General features: G+C 38.4%; 1 protein-coding gene across 1 annotated transcript; it reads left to right on the top strand.

Annotated features, from left to right (window-relative positions):
• Positions 1-98: 98 nt before the first annotated feature.
• sgms2 (sphingomyelin synthase 2) lies at positions 99-10,374 on the top strand. Its single transcript, XM_022765459.1, has 6 exons — positions 99-257; positions 5,022-5,525; positions 6,317-6,434; positions 7,379-7,532; positions 8,337-8,503; positions 9,742-10,374. Exons 2-6 carry the CDS (start codon positions 5,077-5,079, stop codon positions 9,925-9,927), a joined length of 1,074 nt encoding a protein of 357 aa, XP_022621180.1. The 5' UTR covers positions 99-257; positions 5,022-5,076; the 3' UTR covers positions 9,928-10,374.
• Positions 10,375-11,680: the final 1,306 nt, after the last annotated feature.

The following is an 11,680-nucleotide window of genomic DNA, read 5'->3' as shown; positions in this document are numbered from 1 at the left end:
GAGTTACAGGGTGAAGCTTGTGCTGATTACAGGACACACTCTGGATTAAAGGGGATGCGAGGCGGGAGGCTGGATATAGAGGATGGATGGATGGATGAATGGGGCTACGGGGAGGAGCGCTCCCTCAAAAGCCAGCGGCAGTGTCGTGCAATGTAGCAGACCAGCCTGAGCAGAGCAGCGATCAAACAGGGCGCAGCATCAGGGATTCAAGCAACTGCAACTACAGGAAGAGGCACCAGGAGGCCCGAGCAAGGCAGGTAGGATGCTATCTAAACTGAGCAACATGTGAATCTAAATACAAATCCTCATCTCCTCATCGGTATTATTGTTGGGTTACATGCGTTTAATACAGCCGATTGATTGTGGTATTAATATGTGATCTTTAAAATGATGGTACAGCCGCACTGTATTTTGTACTCCTGATGACATTCAACTTTTTTTATCAGTCTTGTTTACAGACACAGAAATACATTGTAGATACGAATTCTAGTCTGCATATATGTCTTTGAATTTTCATTTGTAATATAGGGTTCATGTATTCGCAGAGAATCATGAAAAAAAAAGTTTTATTCGGCTGATCATTGGGCATGAGCTGGAACAGTGGGCTACGTGTTTATGGTGTGATGGTGTCAGTTATACATAGCATTTGTATTTATCATAAGCTTCAGGTAAAGATATAAAGAGGCGAGTTGTCACATATGCAAATCAAAAGCAATATTCTTGAATTATATAAACTCAGTACACAGTCTGTGGATGCTTGTGATACAGCTGTGCCTGAATAATTCAGCTGTCAGCTCCCAAATGCAACAGCTTTGACTGAAAATGAGAGGGTTTAATTACAGGACATGCAATGACCTGTTGCCCCACCCAGTAGCTTTATATGAAGCATGGTGTTCAACACTGTGTGTGTGGGGGGCCACTGTGTTACACCCCAAAAGTAAACTTCAAATCCGGCTTCGCAGCACACATCCCATGTGATAGACACCCTGTAATATATGGGACCATGGGAGACAACACCCAGTGATGAACCTGACATTACTGCCAGTATCCACCCCTCATGTGGTTTCTGGCACCCAGAAAAGTAAGGGTTGGCTCCATGTACACTGTGACCATTTTGGCTTGTATGTTATAAAAGTGGCTGTTCTTTCAGAGAAAAAAAAAATACAACAAAATTTATTTGTCTGTCAGCAAAGAATAAGTATGTTTGTGTGTTTTGAAAAACAGCTTTGGAAAGTGACAGTAACTGCTATACAGTAGTCATGGAATCCAGTAGAGGAAGAGAACATCATTGTGGTAAAGCCAAAGGTGTCACACATATGCGCTCTTGCATTCATATCATTGTCATGACATGTTTACTGATTAATGAATATACGAGATTATAACTAATGACAAACTGCACTAATGTTACCGCTACTATGAGGTCAGTATCTTCTATTACCCCCAAACACAGGCTTCTGCTTCTACGTTCTACTACCATGACCACTACTACTTGTTCTTCTGCTACTAATTAGTGTTAGAAAGTAAATTTACTGAAGAACTGTACTTAAGCACAGTTTGACATACTGAACTTGTACGTTACTTGTTTCCATTTCATTCCACTTTATACTACCACTCCACGACATTTCATGGGTAAACATTGTACATTTTACTCCAGCACATTTAGCTGACAGTGACAGATTTGTGAATTAGGAGTTTAGGCGGATAACAATAATCTTATATAATGTGATGCATTGTTTTGAATGAGCTCTACCTGAATCAGCCATAACAGCGAAAGACTACTTAGATGTTAATACATGTTAGTTCAACAATCCAATAATAGAGCACTCAGGGGACATTTTTACTTTAGTTGCTTCACGTACATTTTGCTTTACTTAAGTAACATATTATAGTATTTTTACATTCTTTCTTTTCTTCATAGTTTTTCCTGAAGTAAAGGATGCACATCCCTCTTGTTATTTCTCAAAGCAAAAGTAAATAATCTTTTGACCACAAAGGTATTAAGGTCTTTTTATTTTTTATTATAGAGCCTCAAACACAGCATGCACTGTGCTAAAGTTCTATACAAACTTGTGTCAATTACTTGTGTCACATCCTCTTCAGTGAGTCTTCTTAACTATACATTCAACATTTTGAGTGTCTGTTACTGAAATGAAACTAAACTAAAACCTAAGCGTGATGTACTGCTAAACATGCAGTTTCAAAGCTTATGCCAGGTACATTTTATAGCATTTAGTCAGCTCCTCTCTGTACTGTGACCTGTTTCTAGAGGGCTGGGCCACTTCTGGTGTGATTTATTTTAAGCCCTCCCTTTGATGAAGACAATCCACATGATGTGAAGAAGAAAATGAGTGGACAGCAATAGTAGCATGTTATTATGAAGGCCCCAAAGTGGAGTCAGAGCCCATGCTTCCCCTGGAGTAAAATACAGCCTTCAAGGCAACTGGGTGGCTTCTCTTGAAATAGCTTGGGTGAGTGGAGGCAGCCAAGTTATCCATTACGGCCTGTGACCATGTGGAATAGGTTTTTCTGCCAGTTTTCCATCACCACCCATCCCTTTCGAGCACTGGGTGCTCCAGCTGGTGGGAAAACACTGTGGACTGTACACTGGGGAGGAGGGGACCGGTGGAAAACTAGTCTAATGGAGACACCCTGCTGACCTCCCATGTACAGTACACATAAAGCAGTTTCACAGTGAACACTGGAAAATAAATATCTCCCATCTTCTTTGTACTGGATGTCACACTGACACAGGACAGATAAATGAAAACACAGAATTAATGTTGTGCCACTTTTACAAATTTGGACAGTTAAGTCAATATTTACAACTAAGAGCTCCAGGAAAAGCTGAGGAAGACTGTGTAATACAGTTGAAAGCTCTGTAAAAAGCTTGTACATGGACCTTGAGTTGGGACTGTGTATAAAACTTGACCAAGTAGGTTTTTCACCATGACCACAATCTTTCCCTGACCTTAATCCACTTTTTAGTTGTCTAGAATGAACCATAAGGTCAGTAGAACTTTCTCCGTTCAGGTGAATTGAATTGAATAGAACAGATGAGACCAATGTTCATATAAAGGCTCATATAATTAATAAGTAACAGTTTTGGAGGTCAGTGAAAACAATGTCATCCTACTGATAGTGGTGCTAGAGTAAGAAAATTCTCATTTGTTTTGATTTGGACAGCAATGATAAACAATTTGTTCTGTTGTTTAGGACTTGTTTGACATATTGAGGTGAATTATTACCAATAAATGAACTGTATTTGAATGGACTGAGGGGCTGTGGATCAGAAAATGTCCCAATATCCCAGTTAAATTATGGTGCTGTCATAGTCTATGGAGCAGCAGCAGGATGTGTCTCCAGATGTCATTGTCACCCCAGTCTGTCTCTCTGCTGTTCAGCTGAAGCATAGACTTGCTCAAATTCACAAGCTTAAACGGAGCTGTTCAATATTGGAAAAGTACAGTATAACCACAGAGATGCAATACAATCTCACTAATTACATAAGGGGCGTGGCATTGTAATAAGTTTAAATTGTTTTCTCTGCTCTTGTTGATCTTATTTGCCATCTTGGTCAGTATTAATATACCTTATGTACCCTTACTGTCTGTCAGAATGTGTGTTTTGTAGTCATCCATCTGATGAGTAACAGAAGCTGAATCTGCTGTGGGTGAGTCAGAGGGCATTCTGCTGTAAGCCTCTCTCCAGTGTAATAATATTTTCCCAAAAATGTGATCATGAGGAAACTGATGCTTTCAGGAGCTCTCCTGAATCCAAGCATACTCTATTTCTAACCCTTCTTTCGTCCAGGTGCCAGGTTTTTCTCTAAGTAAACATACAATTCTGTATGTATCCCAGATGACATTTATTGTGATGCATGTCAAGGCTGAAAGCAATATCCGCAAATCCATTAAAGGAGCTGTTAAAGGGACTAGAAACCTTTTAGATGTGAGAGAATAAAAAAAGGGCATTGCTGTAGTACTCTCTCAAGTCATTAACTGAAAAGAGCTCAACAACAAACAATGCATTAGCTCATCTCCAACTTTCTTGTCTAATCAGTTATCTCTGACTTTCATCCATACATTACTTTTATTCTATGCTATTTTATTTTAGCATCGTTTATTTTTTGTTTTGTTTAGTGTTTTTGTTTTTTTGTTTTTTTGTTTTCTTTTGTTTTCTTTTGTTTTGTTTTTGTTGTTCTTTTGTTTTGTTTTTTTGCTTTGTTTTGTTTTTGTTTTGTTTTTAATCATATCACATCTTCGGGACGTGGAGTTTTCCCAGTTGTCATGGGCTTTTAAGCCACCATGGATTAGGAGTTCTTTAAGTGCTAAAAAAAACTCCATGTGCAGAGAAAAATTGTGTGATACACTCGAAAGTTCCATAACAGATACTAGATGGACCTTGGTGGTGGTGAGATTGTTCTGTAAACTACTATTTCCAAGGTCAAGAATGAACTTCATATTTCAGCTAGTTTAGTTTTCTTGAGTTACGTTTGCATTAAAACAGGCTGAAAGCTCGATGTTGAGCATGTAAAGTTCTCTGTTGCAACAGATAATGTTTGATCATAAAACTTAAGAAAACTGAACCAACCATAGCAGCTGCTTGTTGAGGACAAAATCAGAAAACCAAAGCAGTGTGGCACAAAGACTTTGGAAGGCCCAAAATAAGAGTCTGACTGAACGTCCAAGCAGAAAATGTCTGAGTGGTTCTGGTGAATGTCCAGGGAAAGGAAAATATAACTCACAGCGTTAACTCAGACAACCACATCTCAAAAATAGATTTTCCATCGAAAATGGACATTGCAGCCAGTGAAATCAAGAACTTTGTATCAATAAAAGCTCCAACTCTTGCTTTGCTAATCCCTAGGATAAGGAAGAACGGAAACAAAAGTAAACCAGTGTTACTCTTAATGCAATCAAGCAGCTCCTGTTTACTTTTATGTTTTTTCTATCTTGTGGTGCTTGTGCTTTCCAAACTAAAGAGTTTGTCAGTTTTCAACTTTTTGTTTTCTCTCATGGCAGCTAAAAAGCCTCAACCCAGTGAAGCAGTGCCTGTGGATGGACAGTGAAGGCACCCATGGCTTCACAGGAGCTTGTGGATGCAAGAGACTCTGCCACTGATAATAGGAACCCAGGAATGGAGAGTGGTGCTGTGCCGAGCAGCGGTAAAACTTGTCCTGTCCACACCTCAAGTGGGGAGGATACAAAGAGGGGCTTTCGGAAAGGCATAGGGAGGCATAATGACTATGTGAAGATCTCTGTGCCAGAGTCCAAGGTCAATCGTCTGCCCATGGAGTGGTGGAAGACATTTATCGCCTTCTTTTACGCTGGCTTCAACTTGGTCCTGACCACAGTCGTCATCACTGTAGTCCACGAGAGGGTCCCACCCAAAGAAAGCAGCCCACCTCTTCCTGATAAGTTTTTTGACTATATTGACAGGGTTAAGTGGGCATTTACAGTGACAGAGATCAATGGCATGGTGCTGCTGGTCATTTGGATAATCCAGTTGTTCTTCTTCAGATACAAGTAAGAACCTTTATCTACCGTCTATTGTATAAACAGTTTTCTGTCAGAATATGTGTATTGATTTTCTTTATTTTTTTGTGGTTGGTTACTTTTTTGTGGAATTTGTTGACAATTCATGAAAACATCTCAAAATTGAATGAGCAGAGAAAATTAAACTCCACTGCAGAAAAAGACTACAGTTTTTTTTGTCCTTTTCGTATTGCACAATTAAATATTTAACTGTTTTCCAGTTATGTCAATGCTTGGCATATTTCTTCCTGTTACTCAGGAAATGCATAATATTATCTATCTGTCTATTGAGGCTGTCATCAGTGACTAAATCATATTTCTGTCTTTTCTACAGTGGAGTTTTCCATGGATGACTGTTCAACATGAGTACTTTAGAAAGAAGTCTTTGCTCTTTAGAGCTGACACCAAAACCCGTAGATAGCTGAACTAAATTCATCTTTTGACAGTGATTCTTACAAATTTGCCTTTGGGAATAAAAATACAACAAACAAAAACCTGACAATTAAATGGACTTAGCAATGCAAACAAAACCACCAATAACATTTTTAATACTGTTACAGAATATTAGAGAGGATTTCTCCTTGTCATTAAGTAGTCTGGTTAATAAAAATTGATCGGCTCAGATGGAGCCCTCTGATGTAACCTGTTGACTAAGCACACTGTGCAAGATAGTCTCCAGAATTTGGTATATTTAAGTAGATATTTGCCACTTTATATGGTGTAACCAGGGGATAACATTTCTGCATTCGCTTGATTATGGCTAATACTTTGTCCATTTGCAGGTCAATAGCAAGCAGGCGGTTCTTCTTCCTCATTGGCACCCTGTACCTGTACCGCTGTGTCACTATGTACATCACCACCCTGCCTGTACCTGGCATGCATATGACTTGTGCTCCTAAGGTGAGTAGCATGTAGACACCAGCTGTCACTGTTCAGCCAGGTAACTCTGGTGCACCCTCTGGCACTCATTTTGCGCAGCCACGCAAGAGGTAGCTATAAAAAAAAAAAGTAAATAAAATTTTTTAAAAAAAGAGGCATTTTGACTTTTCACTGCCTCAAGATGGATACCAATGATATTGAGGTGCATCAGTGTTTGATCAAAAACATGTGCTCCTGGCAGTTGTTTGCTGGGCTGTGTAGTGCAAAAGGATCAAAGGTTGGACGGTTTAGTAGCTGTTTTTTTTCTCTCAAGAATTTGATATGTTTCTGACAGTGTATGAAAGCCTTTAGCTCCTTGTAAGAAATGACTTGAATGAATTGTCAGTAATTTGAGCAGCAAGTACAAGAGATATGCCCATGTCTAGTTGATGATACTCCGTAACTATCTTTCTTTGTCTTTCTTCAATTCCTCTTAATTTTGACTACATGTTTCTATTCATGTTGCCTATAAAGTTGAAAGGATAAACAGAAACTAGAAAAGTAATTCAACATTTTTGGAAAATAAGATCTATCCCACTAGGATGTCTGTATTTTAAATATGACGCTACAGGGAGCAGCTAGTTAGCTTAGCCTAATACAAGGAGTGGAAACAGGGGAAAACAGCTAGCCCGGTCCCAGGTCACAAAATCTGCCTACCAACAGCTCTAAACATTATCTGGTTCGAGCTTCTCAAATGTGAAGATTTGCTGCTTTTCTTTGATTTACCTCACTGTAAATGGAATATCTTTGACTACTAAACTGTTGATCAGCAAATGAAAAAATATAGAATAAGAATCTTTATTTTTAAAGCACACATGCTTCGCACAAGGCAACAACTTCAAAATGAGTAGTTACTCATAATGTTTCTGCTGATCCCGTGTTTATCTATTTCTCCCTCTTCACATCCACTTTCTGTTCTCCACCAGCTCCACGGAGACTCCCAGGCAAAAATCCAGCGAATTCTGCGGCTGATTTCCGGCGGAGGTCTTTCCATTACAAATTCCCATCTCCTGTGTGGAGACTTCCTGTACAGTGGACACACTGTGATGCTCACCCTCACATACCTGTTCATCAAGGAGTGTGGGTACTCAAAGCAGCGCTTGTTTGTTTGCTTGCATGGAAATAGTTACTGCGATGTCCCATGAATAACTTATGTGAATGATATTGTCTGTCCATACTCATCCTATATGGCCCACAGTATTTTATCATACAGCTACACATGGATCTTCTAGGAACTAATACAAATAACAAATGCGTCGCCACTATTACTGTTTTTTTTGTCATGCTGTATGACGGATATACACTCAGTTGCCTGTTTATTAGGTACACCAAACCAAAGCTGTCTTATACAACATTCCTGCAATAAACTGTAACTTCATGAAGGTTGTAATTTTAACTTTTAATTTAAACAGTTTTAGAGAGGTGTTGAGTCAACTTTATGATCACTTTGAAGGCTGTAGTTTCTGATGCCGTGAAATTGTTGTGTTATACTTAGAGCTGTCTTCATTATATTGTCCACCCCACTTATATCAATAAGGCTAAACAAACACTTCTCAGTATAATGCAACGCAATTAAACAGCACAACAAACTACAGCCTCCTAAATAGTTGACTCAAGACCTCCCTAAAATTATAAGCTTTATGGAGGTAGGATTTCTTTGCAGGGCTGTTGTATTAGCCTGCATCAGTTTTAGCCAGGTGTACCTAATAAATTGGCAGCTGAGTGTGTTTTTTCTTTCTGGTATAGCTGGATAAAAAAAAATGTTACAGTGAAATGTTACAGTCTGGCTTTTTTGTCAGTGGATAAATGGAAGTTCAGACCACAAACAGATGCTGCCATAAATATTGCCAACACTCTTGTCTCTTCTTCTCCCTCTGACTCCAGACTCGCCGCGGTCGTTTTGGTGGTACCATCTGATGTGCTGGCTGCTGAGTGCCGTGGGTGTGGTGTGCATCTTGGTGGCACATGAGCACTACAGTGTGGATGTGGTCGTGGCCTATTTTATCACTTCCCGCCTGTTCTGGTGGTACCACACCATGGCCAATTTACAGGTCTGAACACAGAGCTCAACACTGGGTGGCTGTTTGTGTGTGTGTGTGTGTGTGTGTGTGTGTGTGTGTGTGTGTGTGTGTGTGTGTTGTGTTGTGTGTGTGTGTGTGTGTGTGTGTGTGTGTTGGGAGTCGAAGGGAGTAAATAAGAGCTCTCAAAGCTGAAGGCTTCCCTCTCACCAAACCTTGTTACACATGAATCATTATGCATGGAGGGCGTTACTGTCTGTCTGGTGACATGTGGCTGTATTTTGTTAAGGAAGTTTACCTCAAGTGTAAAAGTTACATGTCAACACAAGAATTTTTAGTGTTTATGTTTAAAGGAAATGGTCTCTATATTATATATTATTATAAACTTGGAGTAAGTTCTTTATTTTTTAGACTGTGTGTCAGAATTTCCTGGATGTCATTTCCTACAACAGTCAGTAGACCTTCAAAATGCTGAATCTCTCCCTCTACTGGCCAAACTGTAAGCACACAGTTGATATGGGATTTCAGTGCAAATATGATGTTTTTTTAGCTTCTTGTCAGTTTATGTAAACTAACTGTTTATAAATCTTATGCTGTTTCTGTGAAGTGTCTTAAAAAAATATTTTTAATAGTTTTTGCAGCTCAACACAGAAACACTGGGGAAATCAAAAGAGGGAATTTTGAACTAGAAAGACTGTAATTTTGGAAGATACCCACTCGATTTGTCTAACTCAGTCTGCTAAAGCCTTTTACTAACTTATGAACCACATCAATTTTGGAACATATTTTCTCGTTGAGGGACGACTGTGGATTTTTTTCCCCCCATATTCTCTTTTGGAAGTACATTAGATAAGAATCTTAATGGCCAGTCAGAACAGGATGAGCAAATAAATTCCAACCCTATCAACATTGTGTTTGCACACTCAGATGTTCACACCAGTTATATATTGTATCTCATCACTCTCAGAAAGATTATCTGCAATTTTCCCTTGTCCAACTAGGCCACTGGACACAACACAGTAATAAGAACCCTGAGTCCACATGCTTCATCCTTGTGATGTGACTACCACTTACTGGAGCTGCACATCTCTAATTTAACATGCAATCACACCTTTTAAATTACATAAATAAGTGACATTATGACAAAATGAAGAAACTGGCCTGTTCGTTAGCACCATGTTGAGCTGCATTTCTTGCAAGGAATGTAATATAATCAGCACATTTGTTTATATTACTATATAATTTTAAGGATAACTTTTTTTTCTTGACAGACTCTGAAATGCTCGCCTAACAACTACCTCACCAACACCTGGTGGAACCCGCTGTTCAACTTTCTGGAGAGGAACGTCCAAACTGCAGTGCCGTGCTCGTATAGCTGGCCCATCACCTGGCCTCCTGCCTGCCTTAAGAACCCCTGCAAGAAGTACGCTATGGTACAAAGCACACGAGAGGAGTGACTTGACCCTGATGCAGTGTTTCCTGATAATCCACTGTAGTGGTATTCATTCATTCAATATTGTCTACTGGACAGGAACATAATGGTACCAAATGCATAGTTACTGTATGAAAGAAACAAAAATGTGCCTAGAAGGATAATCATATTGTCTGGGTTCCTTGCCACTGTAATTTATTTGTGAGATAAACAAAGTTGTTTTTGTAAATGATACTTGTATCAGCTCCTGGTGAATTTCAGAAATGAACGGACAGTTTGTTGCAACTGACTCACAGGTTTGTTGCAATATTTGCAAGACTTTGATTTTGGATCTGCTACCATAACTCTTTCATACTGTATTGATGGGGTTTACCTCAATATGATATCAGTGTGCTCAAGTCACAAGGTGCCTTAGTGTGTTCAACGTCAGTAGGTGTACCAAAACTGCCATTATGAGTCTTGGTGTATTTGTTTTTTTTATTACTACTATTATTATTATTATTATTATTATTATTAATAATAATTTTGTATTCATTTTAGCAGCCTTGAGTGTGTATATCCTAGCTGTAGTTTCAACATTGTTCTATTGTATTAAAATGGAACCATACCAAGGCTTCATTGTATTTTCTGATTTAATGAAATAATCATTATGCTATACAGTACACCGCAACTGCAAGTTTTTGACAATTTCATATATAAAGCATCTCTTCAAACATGCAGAATTTCTTTTTTCACAAGTTACAAGAAATATATGTTTTCTAAAATAATTCATATGATACATGGAAATAAACTCATGCTTATTTATTAAAATGACATTGTCCACATTAAGGCAAGTAATAAGGTTGTACAGTATAACCCAACTTTTTATTATATACTTTACAAATTATTATGAAATTAAGCGTAACATCTGTTGCTTTGGATTAAATAGGATGGGAGAAACCATATTAAATACGATTAATAATAGGACAGATATCCAGAAAGGTTCCCTCTAAAAGAAGCTCCTAATATCACAAAATTCATGGTTTGATAAGCAACTTAGTCACATACATGTATGTTCAACTGTATAACAGTGTTATGTCTTTTTCTGTTGTATTTGTGAGTATTAGTGAAGCAATATTTTTTTACAACCTGATGCCCCTAAAACATTTATATTCCTAAAAACAATAGGAGCACCAGGTATTGCAGGATTTGTTTTCAGTATTTGGCTCTGTCCCTCAAATTCCATTGACAAAATACTCTGACAGCTCCTGGGCAGTGACAGGACCTTGGGGCTTTAGAAACCTCAGACAGGCAAACTAGATCAGATGGCAGGTCAGCTCTTTCTCCCTTTGAGAGTCACATCCTATCCATTGAAAATCAAGGTTGCCAGCGTTCAAACTGTAAACATGAACACACACACAAAATCACACTTATACCTTTGACTGCTGAAGAGGAAACATTACTTTCAACTGTACCTAACAGCTTGTGGGCTCATAGCAAGCTTGAGTTTGGAAATATAGAAAATTCAATTTCTGTTATTGTTCAGCCAAAGTATACTTTGTGACCAGTTCTTGTAAAATGTGAATTGTGTGATGGTGTGTCTCCAGATTGGTTTTGGCCTTTAGTACTCTCAACTTTCATGGGGAGGTGTTTATTTTTATTTGTACTCGTTTTCAAATTGTGTATGCAAATAAATAAACTAAGCTAAACTATTACAAAAAATAATAATGAAATGAGAAATGAACGTGACTAATTAAAAGTAAATAAACCAATTTTGCTACAAAAAGAATAAATAAGTG

Source organism: Seriola dumerili, unplaced genomic scaffold (assembly GCF_002260705.1).
Source record: "Seriola dumerili isolate Sdu_G_001 unplaced genomic scaffold, Sdu_1.0 BDQW01000686.1, whole genome shotgun sequence".
NCBI classification, from domain to species: Eukaryota; Metazoa; Chordata; class Actinopteri; order Carangiformes; family Carangidae; genus Seriola; species Seriola dumerili.
The sequence above is the reverse complement of the archived record's forward strand: the minus strand, read 5'-3'. Positions and strand labels throughout refer to the sequence as shown.